Source organism: Phocoena sinus, chromosome 1 (assembly GCF_008692025.1).
Source record: "Phocoena sinus isolate mPhoSin1 chromosome 1, mPhoSin1.pri, whole genome shotgun sequence".
Lineage (NCBI taxonomy): Eukaryota > Metazoa > Chordata > Mammalia > Artiodactyla > Phocoenidae > Phocoena > Phocoena sinus.
Window position 1 is genome coordinate 68,084,205 of NC_045763.1, and position 26,456 is coordinate 68,110,660.

The window sequence follows — 26,456 nt, forward strand, 5'->3', positions numbered from 1 at the left end:
AACCTTAGGAATAAATGATAAATTCTGTGACAATTAGGTTTCTTCCTGGGAGCTCCTCGGGCATGCACGAGTAACTCGTGGGGGGGGGGGGGGTCGGGTGTGGGGGTCGGGAGAGGTGAAAGGGTCGCACATTGCTACAGACCCCCGACTCTGTTCCTTTGGCCACCTGGTCCCAGGTTGCTGCGTTCCGGGGGCGGCGCGCGCAGGGAAGCGCGCCAGGCGGTGGTGTGACACGGGGGGCGTGACTGCAAGCCCCCCGCGCGCACCCTTCCCCACCCCCGCGCCACGCTCCGCTCGAGCAGCGTGACTGGCCGCCGCCGTCGCCGCCCGCATACCGGGTTCGGGAGGCTCAGAGCGCGGCGCGCCGAGCGGGACAAGCAGGCGGGCGGGCTGCTGCCTGGCGTCGGGCGGGCTGCTGCCTGGCGTCCGCCGCGCTGTTCTCCTTCCTCCGTTCCCTCCGCCCCCTCCGCCCCTCCGCTGGCGGCCGCGCAGCCTAGAGCCCGGGAAGCCGCGGCTCCGAGGCCGCAGCTCCGGCGTGGGGACCAGCACCGAGGAGGGGGCGGTGGGAGCTCTGAGACCACAGTCGCCACGGAGAGGCGGAGGGGGGCCCGGCCTGGGTAGGCAGAGCCGAGCGCGTATTTGCGCGTGAGAGCGAGGGCTGCGCGGTGCTCGGTGCGCACACCGCCAGCCCCAGCCCTGATCGCCGCAGCCCGGGAGCCTCCCGCCTGCGCCCCAGGGCGCGCGCGGAACAGCCATGAACACCAACGAAGCCAAGGAGTATCTGGCCCGGAGGGAAATCCCGCAGCTTTTCGAGGTAGGGGGCTAGGTCTGGCAGAGAGGACGGGAGGGTCGGGGAGGGCATCCCCGGGGCTCGGGGTGAGAGGCCGTTCGCCGTCCCACCTTGCCGACGCGGGGCACGGAAGTGAAGGCGCTTGCGGAAGCTTGCTCGCCCGCTTGCCCAGGGGTAGCTGCCTGTCTGGCGGGTTGCGGGGTCCTTGTCGGAAGGCTGGACTCAGAAGCCTCCATCTCGAAAATCAAATTTCAGTCTTCGAACAGGGTTCTGGAAGCAGGCTGCCCCCAGCGCATCCCTCCCATGTGGACCCCCAGGATGGGCTGCTGGCAGCGGCCGGCCGCGCTCTCCCGGGGCGAGGATCAGGCCAGGTGGGTACGCTGGCGCCCAGCAGCCAGCAAGGACTCGGAACTGGGAATCGAGAGCCTGAGTCCCTTCGCGCGCCGAGGGTTGGGACCCCCGCGTTGACGGGGAAGTGAGGATGAAAGCAGTCCACCACAGGGACAGCTTGGGGGAGAGGAATGAAGATGCAAAAAACAAATCCAAACCCATCAAGTGCAGCGCTACCTCCCGGGTGGCTCTCACCGAGCGCTGCTCTGCGCTTTCGGTGAATGAACTCCTGAGCACGTTTTCCCGTCACCTTGCAAGGGATGGTTCTCCTTCCTCACCTCCCCAGCCCATAGCTTTCGCCTGCCCTCACCAACCCGTGTAGAGAAGGCGAATCGGAGAGGGAGTGGCGAGGCGGGCGTGACTCCTGTTGCTCTGTCTTCCGACCGCATCACAGCATCATCTGCACCAGAGACCAGGGAAATGGGGAACACTTTGGGAATGTGGGAGAGGAGGCTTGATGGATGAACTAGAACCTTGGTTAGTTCTAAACCATAGGCTACGTCGCGGATCGTCTTGTTTCCTTTCCTTCTCTCCGTATTTGAATTTTAGGACGTTCCTGAATCCTATGTGTTTTTACTTAGGTTAAGGAAAAAAAAAAAAAAAAAATGGAAGCGAGCCAAGCTTCATAGAGCGACCTCTGAAACCTGCTCCCCCATTTCTGAAAGATGATAGACTGTGGACTGATACAGTAAACTAAGTTATGCGTTGCTCGTTCTCCTATTTGGGGGGTTTGTTCTGCTAAAAGGAATTTTATAACACTACTTGGGAAAATAATCTTGTCTCTGTTTTCCCAAATTATCTTTAAATGGGCCGCCATAATTACAGATCTCCATTTTCCTCTCACCTCCATAAGCCACCGGTTTCAGGTCCATCTGAAGACGAGATTTCCAGGTAAATCACCCACTGAGCACAAGCCTAGTATGTGAAACCCCAATCTAGCAAGTGTGTTACTAGTATTTGAAAATAATCAGGAGGTGTTGCATAAGGACAGGTCTTGGGGGTATGCAGGATTCTCGTTAAGAGTTTTTCTTTTCTTTTTTTTAATTTTCAAAAACTAAATATGGAGATGAAGAGCTTGCAGGGTTTTGTCATAAATACTGCTATTGAGATCAATGTCATCCCTAAAAGAGTAATTAGAAACATCTGCAGCAGGGCCACCTGATTGCAAAGTGCTTCTTAATAGTACGCCTTTTTTTCTATATAAATGTGAGTACTGTTTTTCCCCCTTGGTAACCACAGAGGATTTTGATAGCTTGTGTATGAAAATCTACACTGTGCAAATAAGTGATGGCAGGCATTTTTGTTCAGGTGCTATGCTTTTCCTTGGCTTTTCTGCATATGAATGGGATGTTTTAAAATAGTGCACACCCAGAAAGGGAAGTCAACTTGCTTAGGTGAAATACAGATATACAGTGTACTTAAATGCAATCCAAGGCAATGGGAAGCTGGAAGGAGACTGCTGGTGACCTCCCAAAGCTCCATCCTTCCAGTAAGAAGAATCTGTGCTGTGCACAGCACAAGAGAGAAGTAAAACTTGGCAGCTCTCCATGTGATGAGTGTAGACAGCAAAACCAAATGCTTTAAGTTTCCAAACTTAAATCAAACGCTTTAAGTTTCCAAACTTAAACCAAACACTTTAAGTTTGAGGGAGATTTTCTCCCTCAAAACCACAATGTAGGTATACAAAGTTTCTAGGCATACAAAGTTTAGCAGTTAGATATCTATCAAGCCCAAAACATTGGGCACAGTTGTGGATACTAGACACCATTGTAGACCAAGTGATTGATTATTGAATCTACATATTGTCAAGCAACTAGCTGTATCTAACTGACCTTTTCAGATTTCTTTCTGACTTGAAACATCATATGGGCTAAATGGGATATCTCTGGTAGGTTCAAGTTTGAAATGTGTTTCCATTTTTAGATTAAATGTTAAAACAAAAACCACTTTCCCCTGATGAGTTCTTAACTCTAGTTAACCTTATGGTGTATATATTGATCTTGTATCGCTGTACCTTAGAGCAAAGATTTGGCAATTAATTTGAATACTGGGGCAAGTCAAATTAGATTGTTCAGGTTCTCAAAGGGTTGACTCAAGTAGACCGAGTAAAAAATGTTTGCTGGTTGTTTTGGATCCCCGATTCTGGCTATTAGAAGAATGGATTTAAATTATCTATGAAGGAGTGGACCTCATTCCCCCTGCTAAAATCAGTACCCTTTGTGGAGTCAGATATGTTTAGGGAGGCTGGAACCATATTTTCCAGTAAAAAAAAAAAATCTTCATTGAGTGTGTTCACTCATTTTAGGCAATGATAGGGATCAAAAAACTAAAAACCTACTCTTGAGTGACTCGAATTGCAGTTGGATTATGTATGGGGCACAGAAAATCTGGCACTTTTTTAATCCTATATCATATTTTTGCAAGATGTAGAGAGAGGAATATATGGGTTTTGGAATCAAAACCATTGACTTAGAATCCTAGGCCTACAAGTTTCTAGCTGAGTAACCTAGATCAACTCACTAACATCTCTGAGCCAGGATTTCCTAGTCTATAAATGGTGATAATAATGCCACATAGGGCTGAAAGTGCATTGGGTAAGCTAAAGCATGCAAAGATACAGAGTAAGCCCTGCCACAGAGTTAGCTACATTGAGGTAGGAGGAATCCGAGTAGTTAAACGCAATGTGTGTGTATCTGTGTGTGTGTGTAGCACAGACCCTGACATACAAACTGGGTGTGGATGCCCAGGTTAGTTTTTTCTGCTCCCTCTGCAGTTGAACTCCTCTGATTGAACATTCTAACCTACGTTATTTAGGATTTCAGAGAACAAATGTACCTGGTAGGAACTGCCTACCATTCAGAGCAAATTGCACAAGAATAATTTGAAAATAAAATACTGTATTTAGGAAAGATGTCAGCTTTTCAAAGGGTGTATGTTTTGTGCATTAATAATGGTGATAATAATCCTCTATGCTTTTTCCATGAAATACTCCAAAGGAAAATATTTTGCACATCAGTTCAGTTCCCAGGAATCAGCATTTCCAAATCTATAGCATTTTTAGAAATTAATACTTATGAAATATCAGACACCAGGTTTTCCTCTGTAATATCAATGGATATTGTAGTGATTTATTATATATCAAATGTGTTTATTTAAACTCAGTCTTTATGTTTCGAGTGAAATTTTTTTTTCTAAGTAGAGAACCGTTCAGTATGTACCTACCATGTGTGAGGGAAAGTGTCAGAGGCTGGATATTGCGAAATAAATAAGACCCACACTGTATTGTTGAAGAGTTTCTAGGTTAGAAGAGGAGACCAACACATAAACTGGTGGTTTTAGTATGAATGACAGGTAAGATAGTTTTTTCTGGGTATCATGAACACCAAGGAAGGGTGTTGGGTCCACAAGCCAACCTGAGGGCTCAGGGGAGACTTCCTGATGATGATGGTGATGATGATGATTACAACCACCAACATTTATTATTTACTATGTTCCAGGCACTTAATATGTACTTTACAAATATTTGCATACATTATATGTATGTAAAATACATTATATTTACAAAATATTTACATTTTTTAATCCTTAAAAAATCCTCTGAAACTGAGGCTTGGAGCCTTTAAGGAGGGTAGGAATGAGATAAATCATGACCGGGGCATTTTTACACACTGCACTTTATCTCATATTGATAAGGTTCTTCTATTTTAAACAGTACAGTTGGCCTTAATTGTTTAAAAGACAGAGAATGCTGAGCTGAAAACTAATTGGTCAAGAATTTAAGGGGGTATTTTAATTATGCAATCAGAGCATAATTTCAACTCTAATTGTTTATTTTTTTTTAATGCAAAGAATCAAAACAACCCAGAATTTAAAGATGGGATATACACTATTTTGACAAAGGTGGTTTAAAAACATATTTTCTGTGGGCATATTGTGTTGTATTTCAGAGCCTTTTGAATGGACTGATGTGTTCTAAGCCTGAAGACCCAGTAGAGTACTTGGAAAGTTGTTTACAGAAAGTAAAGGAACTAGGCGGCTGTGACAAGGTGAAGTGGGATTCATTTGTAAGCCAGGAGAAGAAGACCTTACCTCCGCTCAATGGAGGGCAGTCACGGAGATCCTTTCTAAGAAATGGTAATGTATTCGTAGAATAATAGACAGTTTATACTTAGACCAATTTTCTTTAAAATCTATCATACAAACTGTAGGCAATGATTTAATTTAGTAGGTTTCCCAGCACCTAAAAGGATATTTGGCCCTGGAATGTGACTATTCTGTCTCTGCTACTAATTCTAATCACCTCCATGATAAGACAAACAAAATTACATACCGTTGTATGTAATTTTGTAAGCTCAATGAAATTTTTTACTGACTTCATTAATTTTGTTTATTCTTCTTAATTAATTTACTTATTTATTTTTGGCTACGTTGGGTCTTCATTGTGGTGCGCGGACTTCTCAGTGCTGTGGTTTCTCTTGTTGTGGAACACGGGCTCTAGGCACGGGGGCTTCAGTAGTTGTGGCATACGGAGTCAGTAGTTGTGGCGCACGGGCTTAGTTGCTCTGTGGCATGTGGGATCTTCCCGGACTAGGGCTCGAATCCTTGTCCCCTGCATCGGCAGGCGGATTCTTTTTTTTTTTTTTTTTTTTTAAACATCTTTATTGGGGTATAATTGCTTTACAATGGTGTGTTAGTTTCTGCTTTACAACAAAGTGAATCAGCTATACATATACATATGTTCCCATATGTCTTCCCTCTTGCGTCTCCCTCCCTCCCACTCTCCCCATCCCACCCTTCCAGGCTGTCACAAAGCACCGAGCTAATATCCCTGTGCCTTGCGGCTGCTTCCCCCCAGCTATCTACCTTACTACGTTTGTTAGTGTGTATATGTCCATGACTCTCTCTCGCCCTGTCAAAACTCACCCTTCCCCCTCCCCATATCCTTAAGTCCGTTCTCCAGTAGGTCTGCGTCTTTATTCCTATCTTACCCCTAGGTTCTTCATGACATTTTTTTCCCTTAAATTCCATATATATGTGTTAGCATACGGTATTTGTCTTTTTCTTTCTGACTTACTTCACTCTGTATGACAGATTCTAGGTCTATCCATCTCATTACAAATAGCTCAATTTCATTTCTTTTTAAGGCTGAGTAATATTCCATTGTGTATATGTGCCACATCTTCTTTATCCATTCATCCGATGATGGGCGCTTAGGTTGTTTCCATGTCCTGGCTATTGTAAATAGAGCTGCAATGAACATTTTGGTACATGACTCTCTTTGAATTTTGGTTTTCTCAGGGTATATGCCAAGTAGTGGGATTGCTGGGTCATATGGTAATTCTATTTGTAGTTTTTTAAGGAACCTCTATACTGTTCTCCACAGTGGCTGAACCAATTCACATTCCCACCAGCAGTGCAAGAGTGTCCCCTTTTCTCCACACCCTCTCCAGCATTTATTGTTTCTTGATTTTTTGATGATGGCCATTCTGACTGGTGTGAGATGATATCTCATTGTAGTTTTGATTTGCATTTCTCTAATGATTAATGATGTTGAGCATTCTTTCATGTGTTTGTTGGCATTCTGTATATCTTCTTTGGAGAAATGTCTATTTAGGTCTTCTGCCCATTTTTGGATGGGGTTGTTTGTTTTTTTGTTATTGAGCCGGCAGGCGGATTCTTAACCACTGCGCCACCAGGGAAGTCCTGACTTCGTTATTTTGTAAAATGAATACATTAGCAAACTAAATTTTTCTTAAAATTGCAAATTAGACTTTTCCAAATAAATGAGTAGTTGACAGAGAGAATTGATAGTTATTGTATAACTACAACATTTTTTGATTAGCTCAGAAGAGATTTAACTTATTACTGTGTTTCCAAATTCAGAGTTCATATTAATGCATCTGCATAAATGCATGTAAAGTTTATACTAGTTAACTCAAGAAGGATTTATTTAGCAGCTACTGAATGCAATGCATGAGATTAGGCATTTGGGTGCTACAAAAGAAATGGGATGCATAAACTTGTTTAACAATTTTAGGGATAGTTTGGAACTAAGAACTGGAATTCACTAGAGGAGATTCATGGTATTCCAGCTTTCTGAAATATGTGCTTATCAAAATTAGTTCAAAATCAGCCAAGCAGCCTTTTGGGCTCCAGATAAAATTGAAAAGTACAATAGTATGTGCAAAATGAAATCAGTTCCAATCAGAGGAAACCAATTAATTCTTTCCCAGTGGCCCAAATCATTCTATTTTCAAAATTTAAGCCATTCCCAAAAATTGTACCACGAAAAGTTTCAGTTACACAGACAGAATTTGAAGCGGAGACAATTCTATTTGCAATAAATACAAGGGGGAAATAAATCTTAGTTTGTTTTATCTTACTTAGTCATGACCCACTTAGATTTTATTTGAACATGATGTGGGGAAAAGTCAGAGTGTGTTAATTTTTAAGAAACACAAGCAGGGAGAAAAAGCAGAAATGACGTTGTCTCAGAAACATCTCCAGAGAGGAGAAGACTCCTTCCCTGTCAATGCAGGGTCACCACTAGGTGATTTAGGCTTGGGTGCTCAAGAGAGAACCTTTAAGCAGTTACCACTGCAGCACACCACTTGGTAAATTACTGCTTAAGTGAACAAAATGATATTTTTGTGAGCTTGAAGGGTTCATACACCTTCCCAAAAGGGCTAACTTCCTTCCCAGGGTGTCATCATATGTTAGAATCTGGCTCAATGTTAAATACATGCCCTAGGCCCTTGTTAAATCAAGTGACATAAATATGGGGAATTTCTTTTTAAACCTTAAAGCACTAACAAACCTTAGGTATTACTGGATTTAGTCTAAGATATTTTTATGTTCTTAAATTTAAGTCTAAGAGGATGTGACATTCACTTAGTCGAAAAGCTGGTTATATAAAGTGACCGTTTTGTAACAAAATGAAATTTGAATGCTTCTGTTTTATTCTGTTACTTGACTTGATTATATGTAGAAGCCAGGCAGGCCAAGTATGTAACAGAGAATGGTGGAGACTGTGGTCAAACTAGAGAACAGAACTAGAGTGAACAATCATTGTCTAAAGGTAGTCAAGCACAAATTCTGGAAAAATGTCGAGCTGAACAAAGCACATCTATGAGGCTACGTTGGCCCCACAGATGACCAGTTTGGAACTCTTGATCTAGCAGGATAGGCTAAAATAGGAATGGAAAATGTAGTTTTAACTTTCATTAGAACTGAAATCACTAGTTAATTTTAGAATCTCCATATCTGCTAGTACTTTACCAGAATTCCAACTCATGGATCTTTTAATTAATCATCAAATAAAACCTTTCACATACTATGGTGACAAGAATGTTGTATCACACTGTTTAATATCTGGAACTTAGGCTAAAAGACAGAAAATGGTTTCTAAACTGATTAATCCTATAATAATAAAATATTATTTTATGAAATGCTTTGCACGTGTGTGCTTTGTAGGTTTTTAACTATGATTTACAGAATAGCTTATTAAAATCAACAAAATTACTAACTTCCCTGTAACTGTAAGCACTATTATTATGTCTAGAAACAAAAAGTGATTCATGCATTTTTTTGCTGAAATATTGACATAACCATGCTAATATATAATTATCATGAAAAATTATTCCGTGAAATAGAACATTTTAATAATTTTTAAGCAAATTACTTTCCTAAGTAAAAATATGATAAAAGCAAGGATAAATTATTAGCTGACAGTTCTTTAAAGCGTTGTACCGTAAATATGAGGTGAGCATCCATTTTTTTCTACCGTTTGTATACAATTGAACAAATAATTACTCACAAATAAGAGTTTTAGTCCCATAACTCCAACTGTCCATAGAGCTTTTCTTCTGGAATATCTCGTTGTCAGCTTTACTCAACATGTCCAAAACCAAACATATCATATTTGCTTCAAAACCAGCCCTCCTCCACTTATTGAGTACTACTATGTGTCAGACACTCTTTTAAGACCGAGAATGTAACCACCAAAAAATAACAAACATGGCACCTGCCCTCATGAACAAACATGGCACCTGCCCTTATAGTCTAGTGATGAAGTCAGGTGTTAAAAATATAATTAGAAGCACAATGGATGCTATAGAAAATACCATATGCTATAGAACTAACCATATTAACAGAGAGATGGATCCAACCTAAGCCAGGGTTCAGGGTAGGCTTCCTGGAAGAAGTGATATGCTAATACTAAGAGACGGAGAGGTGAGTAGGTGTCAACTAGAGAAGGATGGAGGAGATTGAGAGTATACTAGGGAACAGAGAACAGAGATTTCTGACATAGAGGAAGAAGCCAGGATAAAGACAGGAAGGAGAGAAGCCCAGTATTTCTGGAGCATAAAAGAGAGGGCAGAAAGATACTGAATGAAATGCAATATGTTCCTTATTGTTTTAGACTTGACACCTGGCAATTGTTTTTTGTTTTTTGGGGTTTTTTTTGCGGTATGTGGGCCTCTCACTGTTGTGGCCTCTCCAGTTGTGGAGCACAGGCTCTGGACGCGCAGGCTCAGCGGTCGTGGCTCACGGGCCTAGCCGCTGCATGGCATGTGTGATCTTCCCGGACTGGGGCACGAACCTATGTCCCCTGCATCAGCAGACGGACTCTCAACCACTGCACCACCAGGGAAGCCCCTGGCAATTGTTTTTGAGCTGTCATCTTCTGTCATCTCTCATATCTGAACCCGAATCATGTCCTCCATATCCAACCATTCGTTTCCATTTCCCCTACTTCCCCTCTAGTCTAAGCCCTCACCTCTTACCTGTGAACTACTTTAACAGCCTCCTAGCTGCTACCCTTTCTGCTCCTAGTTTTTCCCTACTCAAATCCATTCTAACCACCACCAGGTTAATTTTCCTAAAAAATATATTTCATATTTCATCATGTTATTTCTCTACCCACCAGAAACCTCCACTGGCTTTCTAGCAGATTAAAGCTAAACCCTTTACCCTGGTGATCAAGGCCCTCCACATTGTGGCCACACTCTACCTACCCATCTTCTGGCTTTTCTCCATGGGCACCATCTACTTCAGCAAGATTGTTCTCTTTGTTATTGGTTCAGCAAGTATTTATTGGACACTAACTTTGTGCCAAGCATAGTTCTAGCTCCCAGGGATACAAAGTTCCAGATAGGAAAGGTCCCTGCTGTTATAGAACTTATTCTAATGGGAGAGGACAAACAATGGTGAAGTGGTAGGTGCTGTGCAGAACATTATTATAAGGGGTGATGTCCTTGAAATTAACCGGCTGGCTACCCTAGATTAAAAGGTCAGTAAAGTCCTCTTATAGGAGGTGACATTTAAGCTGAGGTGTGAATGACAAGAAGCAGTCAGCCATGGGCTCAACAAGGAAAGAACATTTCAAGCAATGAACTGTGGTGTAGAAGCAAGCAACTCGTAGAGTCTACAGTAGTCCAGATAAATGGTGGCAGCTTGGGGATGAGTTGTGGTAGTGGAGATGGAGAAAAACGTGTGCATTTGGGATATGCTTTGGAGAGAAGTCTATGGGAATAGATATGAAGAGTGAGGGAAGAAGGTAATCAATGATAATGCTTAGAGTTTTGCCCTGCATTGGGTGAAGCAGTTCAGTTTCAAGGCAGAACTGGATAATGTTGTTAGTGCCTTTCCTGACATAGCTCTTCCCAGAATTTTCTAAAGAATACCCACTGTCGGGACTTCCCTGGTGATGCAGTGGATAAGAATCCGCCTGCCAATGCAGGGAACACCGGTTCAATCCCTGGTCCAAGAAGATCCCACATGCTGTGGAGCAGCTAAGCCCGTGCACCACAACTACCGAGCCTGCGCTCTAGAGCCCACGTGCCGCAACTACTGAGCCCACGTGCCACAACTACTAAGCCCGGGCGCCTAGAGCCCATGCTCCACAACAGGAGAAGCCACTGCAGTGAGAAGCCTGCACACTGCAGTGAAGAGTAACCTCTGCTCGCCACAACTAGAGAAAGCCTGCACACAGCAACGAAGACCCAACACAGCCAAAAATAAATAAAATTAAAAAAAAAAAAGAATATCCACTGTCATCTGTAGACTCCTTCACTCTCTTCGTGGAATTAAAGTGAGTTCCATGAGTCAGTAGTCAATGACCTCATTTATTGTATCAGCAGAGAATGGAAAGTTCTACCTGATCTCCAGGGAAATGTGAGTATTTTGCCGTGCTAAAATCCAGTAATCCGCTCAGCCACATTACTCATGGCAGGCCAGGTGCTTTTTGGGTAGTTAGGCCTTCTCTTTGCCTCCTTGAATACCAGCACATGGATGAGGAAGGAAAGATCCATGAATCAAACAGCAATAGCTGGTAGAGAGCATCTGCCTCACTTGGGCTTGCCGGCTCTGTCCTCTGATCTATTTGAACATGTCATTTGTATTTCAGATTCTGAGTCTTTGTGTTTCGTTTCTACCAACTGAGAAATACTTTCCACTTTTCATCACCTGTTCTAGTCTTTCGAAGTTCAAGACCTGCCTCTTTTGCAGTCTTTTTCTACCACTCCTGCCCAAATGGATCTACCCATCAATTGAACTCCTATGGTGTTTACCATAAGAGACATTCATTTTAGCCCTTATCCTGCCTGCTGTGCATACCGCTGTCAGATATAAGCATGTGAGCTCTAGTTTGTAAGCTCTGTGGGGACAGGACTACCTCTTATTGTATTCTTCTACTGAACCATCCTCAACACACTAACATGTCTGACAATAAATAGCAAAGATTTATTGCTGTTGTAGATGTAAATTTAAATCCTCATAGTTACCTTTTTAAATCAAGGAGATTAAAGATAATAAATATTGAGAATGTAAAGTTAAGTGATGTTGAAAGATGTTCCAAATATAGAAATTGTTTGCTACTCTTTACCTGTCTTGTGACAGTACCTTAAGTTTTTGTGCGTTATGCCACCAAGCCATTCCATTGGACTACAGTAGAGTACCTGGATCATAGTGATTGCGTATCTATATTTATGGATAAATGAAACACGTTGTGCATAAGCATTGCCTCGATCGGCAGCAGCATATGGTTATGAAAGTTGTGAAGGTGTGTGCTACAAAACTCTAGGAGCACCATTTTCGGTGACTAGGATGTATAGCAACTACCAAGCAAGACTAGGCAGTACTTAAGAAGGTTCCTCGAGGGCAGGGGTTGGCAAACTATGACCCATGACCAAGTCTGGCTCACTGCCTGTTTTGTTTTGTTTTATTTTGTTGTGCGGTACACGGGCCTCTCACTGCTGTGGCCTCTCCCGTTGCGGAGCACAGGCTCCGGAGACGCAGGCTCAGCGGCCATGGCTCACGGGCCCAGCCGCTCTGCGGCATGTGGGATCTTCCCGGACCGGGGCACGAACCCGTGTCCCCTGCATCGGCAGGCGGACTCTCAACCACTGTGCCACCAGGGAAGCCCCTCACTGCCTGTTTTTTATAAACAAAGTTTAATTGGAACACAAGCACATCCATTTGTTTATTTGTTTATTGATTGATTGATTGATTGATTTAATTCTTGGCCATGTTGGGTCTTCGTTTCTGCGTGCGGGCTTTCTCTAGTTGGGTGAGCGGGGGCTATTCTTCATTGCGGTGCTCAGGCTTCTCATTGTGGCAGCTTCTCTTACAGTGGAGCACGGGCTCTAGGTGCACGGGCTTCAGTAGCTGTGGCACGCAGGCTCAGTAGCTGTCGCTCGTGGGCTCTAGAGCGCAGGCTCAGTAGTTGTGGCACATGGGCCTAGTTGCTCTGCGGCATGTGGGATCCTCCCGACCAGGGTTTGAACCCGTGTACCACGCCTTGGCAGGCGGATCCTTAACCACTGAGCCACCAGGGAAGTCCCCATTTGTTTATTTATTGTCTACAACTGTTTTCCTGGCTAAGTGGAGTATGAGACTCTCTGTTCCTCAAAGCCCACAATGTTGATTATCTGGCCCTTTAAGGAAAAGTTTGCTGACGACTTAAGGGGACAGGAGTCTTCTTCCAGTTGAAAAAAATCAGACTCATTTCATTTTTAAATTTCTTCAACTGATTGGTTAAGTGCAAAAAAATGTTTTATTGTGCTTTTTTTTCCGTTTCAAAGTTATCTTACTCTTTTGCAGTAATGCCTGAAAATTCAAACTTTCCTTATCGACGGTATGATCGGCTCCCTCCAATCCATCAATTCTCCATAGAAAGTGACACAGACCTCTCAGAGACTGCGGAGTTAATTGAGGAGTATGAGGTCTTTGATCCTACTAGACCTCGACCAAAAATCATTCTTGTCATAGGTACGAGGACAGAAAGCAAAATTTTCATACTGTTGCTCACTTTGTTTATATATTTACATTTCAAAAATTATGTCAACTATACATCATATTTGCAAATAGTTGGATAATGACAAACAATGGAAACAAAAGCTTGAGAGACAGTAGATGGAAATATTTTTAGCATACTTTTCAATAAAACATATATTGTTATAATTATATAATCTAATGCTTATTGCACTTTTATAGAATCTCATTACAATGTCGTAGAAATTCTCTGTAATAAATGAAGATTTACCATCTTATGGTTTTCATTTGCTTAATTTTTAACGTAGATAGCTGAATCCATTAGAAGTTTTCTAAACATGATGTGTTTTTTCCCTTTAATTCAACAAATTGAATTTTTATTCACTATTAACTTCAGAGCAAAAAATAAACAACAATAATAATATGTTGGTAAAGATTCATGTAAATGAATCTTCCTTATGACAGACTGGCACCAATGATAAAATCTAAGTTTGTTGTTATTAGACAAGCAAATCTAATAGAATAGTGTTTTACACAGCACGTAACATCTGAGTATTAATGAAAATAACAAGGATAATAGTTAATTTTTTAAATTGCCACTATGAATCTTACGTTGAATATGAAAATATCAGTCTGATGCCATTTCAGAAGGATTAGATATTAAAAATGTCTTAAGTAATTTTGCAGAATGCATTTTTGACCACTCTTGCAAATTCTAACTTCCTCAAAAGCTATAAAATATTGAAGAATCCTGTCAACATGAAACATTTGTAGTCATTGTCTCACTTTCCAGTTTGACTCAGCTTTCACAAAGGTGACCAAAAGCAAAAATCTAGCATAAGATGTTAAAGCTATTCTAGCCAGTAACTGTTAACCGAGGACCAAATGTATACAGCCCCCAAACAAAGAAGTACTGCTCCCAGAAGATGTAACGATGATGGCAACTGGGGAAAAAACATGCAAATAAACACACCAAACTAGAGCAAGAATTTAAGTTCACCAGTCTAGAAGGAGGGATATTTGTACATCTATAAGTGTAATGAAAATAAAATTGCAAATATGTTTATCCCTGAATTGTTATATTATAGAAAAATAATTGTAAGACGAGAGTACAGAAATCAGCTTTCTAAAAGTCAAAATATTCTCATGGTTTATGGCAGCCACTATTATGCCATAAATCTCTATCTATTCTTGAAGGTGGAATTTTTGTGTGTGTGCTTAAAAATTTGGGGTTCTTACCTAGAAGACAAGGAAATGCTTCATTAAAAAATAGAGCTTCAGGTGGAGAATAATTGGAAATTATTTCACCTTTTTAAAATGAGATATTCTTTCATTTTTGTTTTTCTTGCTGTTAGTACAATATTGGTGATTATTATCAGGATAAACAAATGAAGGCTTGATTGTCCATGAAAAAGGTGTAAAACAAGTTGTTCTTGTATAAAACAGCACATATATGTGAATTTTTTGTGCATTGTGAATTTTATATGAAAATGATTAAACTATTTCAGTAAACTAAGATCTGTGGAGAAGATATAAATGCTTAAATCTCCTACACTTCACAGTTCTTTTTTACTCAGTAAAATCAGCTTGCTTCCCAAGGGTGTGGTTTTGGTTTTAGACTTACACTGTGTGTTGTAACATTTTATGTATTACAAGAATGATACAGAACCAATGAGTGTAAATAACTTTTAGAGGACTGAGATAAGAGAAGAACAGAAAAAGTGAATCTGAGGTTATCTGAGAAAATTGAGACAATTTTATGACTTTTGAGGAATTATAAAATAATTGTACCTGAACCTTACAAATTTTTATTAGTTCCAACCTGAAAAAGAGTGGGAGAGGTACAGATATCCACATCCAAATAAGCAAAATTTCCCTTCTGGCAATACAGATTTTTTTTTTAAAGGTAACCTTCTTGGCACAGATATTAATGAATCTCTTATGTTAGCATAATCATAAAATCTAACAGTTAGATGGATCCTAATATTTATAAGTAGTAGAATTAAATAAATATAGCAAAATTAAACTTACTCTGGTTTCAGGGAGAAGAAAGTAAGATTAGTTTGTTAGGAAGCTCTGGTAATCAAACTCATCCAATAAATTAATGCTCTTCTCTGTCAATTGTGCTAATCGTATTTTTTTGTTGTCTGCTAATGCCTCCATTAATTGACAAAAAAATGTTTTTCCTTGAAGGTGCCATAATTTTCTTAGCATGTCTGAATTTTTAAAAATTCAATATGTTCTCTTATTTTGATGATTTGTCAGATCAGGTGTGAAAATATGAAAGATAACTTTCATTCTTCAGGGATCAAATTAGTTTGAATTTGTTGATGGCATTGATCATGTAATTATTTGTCTTCAAGCCAGTCCATGGTTTGCCCATGGCTTAATAGGCCAAGAGCAGCTACCAAAACTTTTCATTTGTGAAGTAATGAATTTAATACAGTAGTAATTTATAATGGTAAGTCTAATAGGGTTGGATTTAGAGTTTCTTAGAAAGACAATGTCAAAAATGCAAACACATTTCTATCATAAGTTTAATAAGGCAATGAAAAGGCAAAAGCCAGTTTTATTAGGATCATTATTTGGGATTGAGGTTAAGGAAAGGGTCTCAGTATACTAGTTGATCTTGGAATTATGCACATTAAAATTTTTAAAGAGGAAATAACCCCTAGCCAACCAAGTTCACTCACTCAGAACTCTTCTTACAAAATCCAGAACAAAGCGAAGCAAACACCATTCTTTTTTGCTTATGTTATTTGCAACAAGAATTTCTTAAAATATACTAAATAATGGTATGTAAAATGATTGCTACCCCCCAAAAAACTTGATAAATTGAATTAGTAGAGAGAACATCAACTCACTTTTCTATTGAATTTTTATTTTTAATATTGCTTAACCAATTATAATTATGTTTCAGTGAATAGCACCAAAAACGATTCATTACTTATTATTATTGACTTTTAAAAATATTTTTTCTACAGTCAATAATTTATGATTAAGTATTTAAAAATATTTTATTTTTATAATTACCAACAAATAACAAATCAGACTGGGATGATTGTTATGTGCTTTATTTTGAAATTTGCTCAGACTTTAGATTCCAGTTAGTCTAGGTTGTCTAGAAATATAAATTTACTAAACTAATGTAATATGGTTTGGAAATAAGATCTGAGACATACATTTTATGATGTTTTAGTGCTTATGCTTTAAAAAAATAAATGGCAGTTACTGATTATTGGTATTGATTTATGTTGCAAAATATTGATTATTTCATGCTAATGTATCACAAAATTAAAACTATCGTGAGTTCTATGAAATTGTTCTACCTTAAAGATCTCTTCCCTTCACTCTGCGTATTTATTGCATAAAACTTCTTTTGAATTTTAAAGGATATAAGGCAAGGAGATGGATGAACAGACAATTCAAAGAAAGATTTAAATAAGCCATGTCAATATTGGTGTGGCTTTGGTTAAAACTAATTTTTACGTTTCACGAAACTGCACTTTAACTCTTTGTTCGGACGTAACACATTTCTGCCATTGCAGTCATTGTTTTTTGTATATCATAGATTCTTCTTTGATTACAGAGGATAAAAGTATTAGAGTTTACACAGAAAAACGGAAGCGCTTTCTTTCAACTGCATTATTCAATTTTTAAAACTAGTAGTTTACTAAAATCGGTAAGGGGAAAAATGTCTCTTTCATCTAATACAATCAATCACGACAATTCTACCCTTCCCTCGGCTAAATCTACACCTTCTCTGCATTCAGAGGTAGCACTGAGATGCCACAAGTAGAATGGTTTCTGCCCTGGTACTGCATCTCAAGATGAAGATAATAGTTGTATGAAAGGGTGTTTCTTATTGTATCAGAAGGTCCCAATTTTGCCTGTTTTAAATGATAGGTGGTCCAGGAAGTGGAAAGGGTACTCAGAGTTTGAAAATCGCTGAACGTTATGGATTTCAATACATTTCTGTGGGAGAATTATTAAGGAAGAAGATCCACAGTGCCAGCAGCAATAGGAAATGGAGTCTTATTGCCAAAATAATTACCACTGGAGAATTGGCCCCTCAGGTACTGTTGTATAATTTGCTTCTATTCTGCAAAGATTTTTATACTTGTGAGTATAAGTTTAACTGTGGTTTTTCATCTTTTTTCTTAAAAAAGGAAACAACAATTACAGAGATAAAACAAAAATTGATGCAAATGCCTGAGGAATTAGGCATTGTTATCGATGGATTTCCCAGAGATGTTGCCCAGGCTCTATCTTTTGAGGACCAAGTAAGAATGTCTCCTTATCTTTTAAATGACCTTGTTTTTTTTTTGCTTAAATATTTGAGATTAAAAATATATATATATATTTCTTGGAAGACTTGCTCTTATTTGGAATGAATTCTAATCTGAAAATGAACAAGTACATTCATTTGGGTTGGCAGAAGGTCATTTCGTTGGCACACATGCTTAAAAACTGAACGCAGTCTCTGCCGAAAAGATAAAAACCAATAATAGAATTCATTATTTTTTTAACAAAAATGCACATCTCTCTAACCTTTACTTCAGAATACTTTCCCTAAGATTGTATTTTTAATCTTTAATCACTTAAAACAAGCCTTATTCAGTACTGCCTGGGGATGTAAAATATCACCCTACACTCACAGCTAAGGAAGCCCTCTTCACCGGTGTATGAAACACTAAACCACCTGTCTATAACAAGGCAGGGTTCAGTGTGCCAAAGTTTACTCAAATTTGAGTAGACTATGCCTGCTCAATACCCAATAATCTATTTGAAAGAGAAATAAACCAATTAAAATATTTTGTATATCTGTTTAATCTTTGTAAAGCTAGTGTGTCTAATTTTTCATTGAAAAATGAAATTACAAAATTAATTACAAAAATAACAAATTTTAAGGCCTGGTGTAAAAAGCGAACGTCCATTAATGCCCTTCTTCCATTCCACTGCCCATCCTCTCCTGAGACATAGAAATAGTGTTAAGCTTATTATATATCCTTCCAGGCCTTTTTCTAGATACTACACTTTTACACACCCAGGCGTGGACATGTGTGCATGCTCATATACAAATGCAGTTTTAATTTTCATAGCTATTTCCAAACTGTCCTCCAAAAAGAATTTTCCAAGTTATAGTCCCATCGATGTTGAATAACAGTATATTTCTCCAGACCCTTTCCAACCAGATATAATTCATATTTAAAATTCTTGCCAACCTGTTAAGTAAGAAACAGTATTTCACTTTTTATATTTATATTTCTTGAGTTATTACTGAGGTTAAGTATATTTTCAGATACTTATTCACCATTTGTATTTCTTCCCTGTGTGAATGCCTGCTTTTCTTTGCCTATTTTTCTACGAACTTGTTTTTCTTTTCCTTATTTAGAGAAGCCTTTAATATATGACCGATATTATATCAAGGAGAACTAAGTCAAATAAGTTGTCAGTTTATGTCTCATACAAAAGAAGTGTGGAGTTAGGCAGTTCAAGGCCAAAGATGGCTTCATGAAAGCTGTCTTTGAATATTCACATTAACTGTTTTGGGGATGCTTACTGTGCTGGAATATCTGTCTCCCCTCCTCAGATCTCTCCCTCCCACAGCAAGTCCAGAACCTCTTCTTACTCAGCTTACGGGCTTGGTTCTTATTGCTCTGGCCTTGAAGAGAGAAAAACTAGAAAAATCAATTTTTTGTTTTTGCTATTGCTGCCAGATGATATTGCTGTTGAAAATGGGTACTATGTCAGCCATTCCATGTGATTCGTGGCTACAGTGGAAGCATGAGAGCCAATCAGGCAGGAATTCACACCCAAACCTGGTCCACACTTCATTTCAAATGAAATGCACTTGGCGAGCACAAGCAGAAAAGCTGAGTGATTCTTTCTGTCTATCGCTTTTCAAACATGCTATGTCTCTTGCTTCTCCCCTGGATAATAACTCAGGCAGATCCTAGAGTTTTCCTGGTCACAGATAGTTTCATTTTTAGGTATTAAAAAGCCCAGTCCACAATTATATCTCAGTAAAGCTGGAAAAAAAATTAATAAATAAAAGCCCAGTCCAATATAAATCAAAACTTCAGTTTCTCATTCAGTTTAACATGTCTGCTATCCTCAGCTTGGGCCTGGTTCAGGCTCAGAAACCTAAAGTGTTGTCTCAGAATCCTGAAATTCTTCCTTATGTTGCAATGGGGCAAGTAGTGAGGAAGGGGCAGAAAATGCATGACTCTCTAGCAGCTCTCTCTGCACACCTGATCAATCTCCACCTTCTCTTCTATAGCCTGGTCATGAGTGATGGGCCTTCACCACAATGGGTGAAGGGTCACAGTATCAGTTTGGGGACACCTGCTAGCAGGTTCCATGAGATGGTCTGGTATCTCTCTGTAGAATGTACAGTCACTTGCATTTACTGTTCTGAGCCACACTTCTAAGGCTAGAAAAGTCCAATGTAACATTTTCTTAGGTTGCCACTGTAGCAGCCTAGAGGTTCTTGCCCCCTCAGGCAGTCCAGTGGTGTCTGAAGTTGGTGCTGCCTTTGATGAGCTGCAGGAGTTCGGAGAGTGCAGAGGCAAAGCTGCAGGGTTTATGTAAAGCAAAGTGTTAGGGTCAGCGCCTATTACTCCACACCCTACGTAGGCTTAAGCTCCTGTGATGTCATTTTTTGGGCTACCATTTCTGACACCAAATGTGTGGGGAGTTTCCACACCAATTCTCCAATCCTCTGACACCAACTAGATGTCCAAGAATTGAATTCAACTCTGACACTAAATATCTGGAGTTAGCACAGACCCTGCAGGTTAAGGCTCAGTCCTACAGGACTGCCCCCCGCTTCAGACATCATTCAAAAGTCCTAAGGTCACCTGTATTCTCTCCAAACAGCTGTAAATTTGGAGCTTTCCATGGCATCCCCCACAGATTTGATAATTCACTAGACCAACTCACAGAAATCAGGAAAATGCTTTATCTACATTTACCAGTTTATTATAAAGAATACAACTCAGAAAAAAAAAAAAAAAAGAATACAACTCAGGAACAGCCAAATAGAAGAGGTGTGTAGGGCAAGGTATGGGGTTGACGATGGCAGGGACCTTGCATGCCGTCTCTGGGTGCACCTCCCTCCCAGCACGTCAGTGTGTTCACAAACACAAAGGCTCCCCAAACTTCATTGCTGAAGAGTTTTTATAACCCAGTCTTCAAATCCCCTTCCCCTCCGTGGAGGCGGGGGAATGGGGCTGAAAGTTCTCACCTTCTTGTCTCATGCTTGGTCTTTCCAGCAAACCAACTCCATCCTGAGGCTATCCATTGGCCCTGCCCTGAGTCACCTCATTAGCTTAGACTCAAGTGTAGTCAGAAGGTGCTAATTATGAACAACAAAAGACATTTCTATCACTCAGGAAATTCCAAGTGTTTTAGAAGCTCTGTGTCAGGAATCAGGGACAAACACTAAATATATATATTTTATTATACCACACTCCTCAAAGTTTTTCTTTAACCAGCTTTTATTTTTTTACTGAACATGTGGACATGTATAAACACACAGGCAGAAATTTTTCCCCAAGACTTCCTCACAGGTCCAGAGCATAAGAAGAGATGGATTTCTGACATCAGCCATATACACTAGTGATGGTAAGACCATTGTAACAAAAAGACCTATGGATTTCTGACATCAGCCATATACACTAGTGATGGTAAGACCATTGTAACAAAAAGACCTAACACTTAAGTGGACAAAGAAGTGTATTTTTTTTTTCTCATAGGGAAAAATGTCAACATGAACAGTCCAGATTGACTGGGCAGCTTTTCTCCTTGAGATCATTTAGGTTTTTTCCAAGTTGTTGTTCTGCCACCTCCTAGGCCATGTCATCATCTGTCTGATCGAAGCAGGGTTGCCATCACCTATGGGTTCCAACTGGCACATAAGGGGAAGAGAACATGAAGGTCTGAAGTCCCAGATCTGGAAGTGACATCCATCACTTCTGCTCACATGACATTGTTGAGAATTTAGATGTGTTGTAATTGTAAGGCAGGCTGGGAAACTTAGTCCAGTTCTATTACTGTGGAAGGATGGGAGAACTGACTAGCAGCTTCTACGCAAGTTTGCCCCTCTGACCATCCAAATGTCTCCAGGCTCCCTTCTTCCCACACAGAATGTACTCACTCGCTCCCTAAAGAACACAGACCAGAACCCCATCATCTAGTTCAAAAGTCGAGAATCTTTATTGATATTCAGTTCTCTCCGTTCGGTCCAGATTTGATTCCTCATCACAGACACCTATAAACATCAAGTTATCTAACCTCCCTGCCAACAATAAGCAATGGAGGAGTAATACCAGAAGAAGGGAAATAGAGGCTTCTATTCCGAAAAGGGAATTTGGGCAATATAAATGGTAGTCTCTGAACCACAGCAAATAAATGCTGTGAGGCAGGGATTGCCAAGGGTCTCTGCCCTGAAAGTGGAGTGATTTCCTGGCTTAGCCCATTGGCAACTCCATTTTCTCTCTCAAGGAGTAACTCTTTGCCTGTTCTCTTCTGAGTCCCCTGGCCCTCTGAGAAGTTCTCCTTATTGTCTATTATTCTGCAGGGTCACGGGTCACATCAAAGTGATGTGTTGGAGACTTCGCCTTCCTTAGGGGAGGTATTTTAAGTGTGAAAAATACACAAGCTTTTTCTGGCTAGGCTTATAGTTGCTTTGCATTTTCTCAAAAATTTGGTAAGCTTCTGCTCTTTTTGCTTGCAGGTAGTTCCACGTATCTGTAACTACATTCAAAGTCCTTTTCTGGACATATCAATAGATATTAAGCTGCTTTGTTTGTTTTCTCATCTTGATGGCAGTTACTTTCAGGCCATATAAAACAACAGGCTTGGGTAGGAAGGCAACATTCTTAGTCTGGGTTTTGCCTTAGGGCTGGGTCCCTACTTTTGGAAGGAGTTGGGTAGTTATTGGGAGTCCTTTGAACAGCACTAGCCATGTATTCTGCTGTCTAGAGGTATAGTAGCAGTTGGCTTTTTCAATCTTATAAGGTCTTAAATTACCAGATACTTTGGTTTTTCTTTATCTGCTTGCAAATTGGTCAGTTCTTTCTTGGGCTTATCTTTTTCTTGTTATATGTTGCCAAACACAACAGAGAACATCAACACATACTAACATTCTAGCTCTTTCTAGGCATTTCATCTCTATGGGCTCCATAAGAACACGGTCTGCCTTCCAAGTTATCACAATAGTTATACCAATCATTTTGCAATGGTATAACAAGGGTCACCAACTTCCAATCTAAAATATCTGTACCTTTATTGCCCAAGAAAACCAATACCATATAATTTAGTTTTTGATGTAGTAGTGTCCTATTCATATGACTATTGTCTGTATTTTTTAGAGTGAAGCCAAGATGCTATAATAAAAAGACAGTGGTACACTGGAGTAACACAGTAACTTATTTCTCTTGTATGTGACAGGCTCTCTGTGAATGAGGGCCCTCATTCATTCATAGCTTCAGTCCTCACATTCATTCACAGATGCAGGTTCTTTCCAACTTATCATTCTTCCAGCCCCTAGAGCAATGGTTCTCAGTTTTTTTAGGTCATAAGACTCTTTAACACTTTTAAAAATTATTAAAGAATTCAAAAAGCTTTCATGTACATGGACTATATCTGTTGATATTTAGCATATGAGAAATTAAAACTGAAATCTTTAAATATTGTCATTAAAAATTACAATAAATCCATACAGGTTAACAAAGATAACACATTTTTATGAAAAGCAACCATGTTTTCCAAAACTAAAAAAAAAAAAAAAGATATGAGAGGGCTTCCCTGGTGGCGCAGTGGTTGAGAGTCCGCCTGCCGATGCAGGGGACGTGGGTTCGTGCCCCGGTCCGGGAGGATCCCACATGCCGCGGAGCGGCTAAGCCCGTGAGCCATGGCCACTGAGCCTGCGCATCCGGAGCCTGTGCTCCGCAGCGGGAGAGGCCACAACAGTGAGAGGCCCGCGTACCACACACACACAAAAAAAGATATGAGAAACATTGCTTTACATTTTTACAAATCCTTTTAAGTTCTAGCTTAATATGAGAGAGCTGTGTTCTTATGTCTGCTTTTGCAGTCCAGCTGCTATGATATCACACTTCATGTAGCCCCTGGAAAACTCCTGTACATCTGTGAGAGAATGAGAGTGAAAAGATACACAGTTTCTCAGTGTTAGTATGAAAATAGTTTTGATCTGTTTCCTCCCTGAAAGGGTTTCAGCAATCCCCAGGGGTCTCGAGAGCACACTTTGATAACCACTTCCCTGGGACATGGTTGACATCTGCTTGGTGAAAGCTAGGTCGCTGCCATGGTTACTTCCAGGTGGTTGGAAGAGGGAGAAGAGTGGAGAAGGTATGTGCTCAACTGCTTGAGTCCCAGACCCCAAGGCAGCACACATCACTTCTCACAGTCCATTGATGAGGACTTAAGAAACATGGCTACGTCTGAGAATAGAGTTAAGTTCTGAGTTTGAGTGAGTGAGATTGGATATATGAGAAATTCTCAACTAGATAAATACAGTTTTAAAAAATGCTTGGAGATAAAATAAAAAATGCTCAGAGGGCTGTCATCCTGCTTTCGTAGTGAATTGACTTGACAGATTCATAATTTGATTTCCTATTCCTAAGGGAGACAAATTTGATTTGCTTCTAAAGGGGAGTGATTTAATTTTAATTAACAAATTTTTTTCTAAGCATTAGCATGCTCATGCAAAATAGTAAAGAAAATGTGGATGTTTTCCCCCGGAATTAATGACTTGAAGCTTTTTTTTTTTAACGTCTTTATTGGAATATAATTGCTTTACAATGGTGTGTTAGTTTCTGCTGTATAACAAAGTGAATCAGCTATACATATATATATATATATCACGATCTCTCAGGACATCGTATTTAAATGGTAGTTGGAGTTAGGCTTCTTTACTAACGTGTCTGATGCTTGATTTGGGAGGAAGACTCAAATAGCTGGGGTCTGGAACAGCTGGAGTTCCTCAAGCATCTTTTCCTATCCCATCACATGGAGGTCTCAGGGTGACTGGACTTCACAGTAGCTCGGTGCTCCAAAGGCATGTCACCCAAGAGAGCCAGAGGAAGCCCTATCACTTTTTCTACCCTAGCTTCAAAGGTCATGCATCACATTGATCACTTTCTGTTTGTTAGAAATTAGTCACTAATTCTCCCATATTCAAGGAGCAGGAACTTAGAATCCACTGTTTTTTTTAAATTAGGAGAGTGTCAAAAAAAAAAACCCCAAAAACTTGTCAGCATGTTTTAAACCACCACACCATGACACTCAGTAAATAAATACCCACTCATTCTTCACTTTGCTCACATCTGTCCCTTCCCTTCATTTCCTTTCTTCCTAGTCTTTTCGTGCTACGTGCTCACTTCCATCTATTGTCTTCACTTTTCCACCTTTCTGGTCCTTATTCTCTCCGCATCCAGTCTGTCTTGTGTCCTGTGACCAGATTAATCTTTCTAAAAGACCATTGTCATTAATTCATTCTTCTGGTCGAAAGGCTTTAATGCCAATTACTATCCACGAACATGTTTCTCCCTGTATGGTTTGTTTCAGAATCAGGTACGTGCCTTGCCAAAAAATGTGCATTGTTCAAGTCCCTTCACAGAATTACTGGATTAGAATTTTTCGTGAGTGGAACCCAAGAATCTGCAAGTTAACAAGTTAAAAATCTTTAGCAAAGCTGATTCTTAAGCACACTGAAGTGCAAATTGATTTAGTGTTTAACAGCACATAGCAAAGGTTCTCAGCCATAGCATGTTGCCATAGTTATGAAGCAAGCCTGCTGTTGCTAATAATACTGAAGTTCTGAAATTAGAGCATAAGCCCACAGTTATCCCAATAATGTCATCTTCACTAGTCTTCACACTTGCTTTCTTGAGTGGGAGAGAAATTCCTTAGAATGGGAGGAATTTCACATAAGCTGTGTTCTCAGTATTAGTGTCATAGGGTTCTTGAGTCTCTGTGAAATCACTGCCCCGTGCAATCTGATCTGAGATGGACTTGGCTTGTCTTACCATCTCTTGAACACTTTTTGCCCTTGCTGTCTCGTTATTTGTCCCTCCTTGATAGTCATTTTTTGCTGTTTGTCAAATCTCACCCTCCCCCAGACACCTTCCCTTAGGATCCCAAGTCTTGGAGATTTCTCTCTACTGTCAGCTCGTTGAGCAAAATATTTTACTGTCTGTAATATTTGTATAGCACTTATCATATAGTACCTTAAATTGATAACTATTCGTTCTTTAGATTTCTGTGTCAGTCAGGTTCCAACAGGAAAGATACAGAACATGCAAACAGGCTAAACAGAAAAATTTTATAAAAATTATTGAAAGGGGGCTTCCCTGGTGGCGCAGTGGTTGAGAGTCCGCCTGCCGATGCAGGGGACATGGGTTCGTGCCCCGGTCCGGGAAGATCCCATGTGCCGCGGAGCGGCTGGGCCCGTGAGCCATGGCCGCTGAGCCTGCGCATCCGGAGCCTGTGCTCCGCAACGGGAGAGGCCACAACAGTGAGAGGCCCGCGTACCGCAAAAAAAAAAAAAAAAATTATTGAAAGGGTATGTATAGGACACAAGGAAACTACAAAGGATAGTTCAATATCACAAGGCTGGTAAAAGTGGGATCGGTTACCATCCCCAGGCTCACAGTGCAGTAAGGGGAAAAAGTTCCTTGAACTCAGAGAAAAGACATATATGAAGAAGGCTTCCTTACCGAAGCCTTGACTTTCAGTAGAGAGAGGTAGCCAGCTTATGATAAACCCAGAGGACCAGAACCAAGGGAATAGGTATCCAGACTTTCATCTCCTCCCTTTCTCTGATCTCCTCCTGATGTTGACCACAGCCCCAAACCAACTGAAAACCACAGAGCGACAGAACCCGTTGATTCATTCCAGAAAGTCAGCCAGCCAGGGCCCAGAGTTGGTGAGAGAACGGTGGAGAGTGGAGCAAGAGAGGCAAAGGGAAAAGATA

General features: G+C 40.4%; 1 protein-coding gene across 1 annotated transcript in view; it reads left to right on the top strand.

Moving 5' to 3' along the window:
- Positions 1-374: 374 nt before the first annotated feature.
- The window catches only part of AK5 (adenylate kinase 5), a 236,776-nt gene continuing 210,694 nt past the window's right edge, over positions 375-26,456 (top strand). Inside the window, exons 1-5 of the mRNA XM_032629168.1 lie at positions 375-814; positions 5,128-5,314; positions 13,283-13,450; positions 17,360-17,529; positions 17,623-17,736. Coding sequence (XP_032485059.1) covers positions 755-814; positions 5,128-5,314; positions 13,283-13,450; positions 17,360-17,529; positions 17,623-17,736 — 699 coding nt within the window. The 5' untranslated portion in view covers positions 375-754. The remainder of the gene's footprint in view (positions 815-5,127; positions 5,315-13,282; positions 13,451-17,359; positions 17,530-17,622; positions 17,737-26,456) is intronic.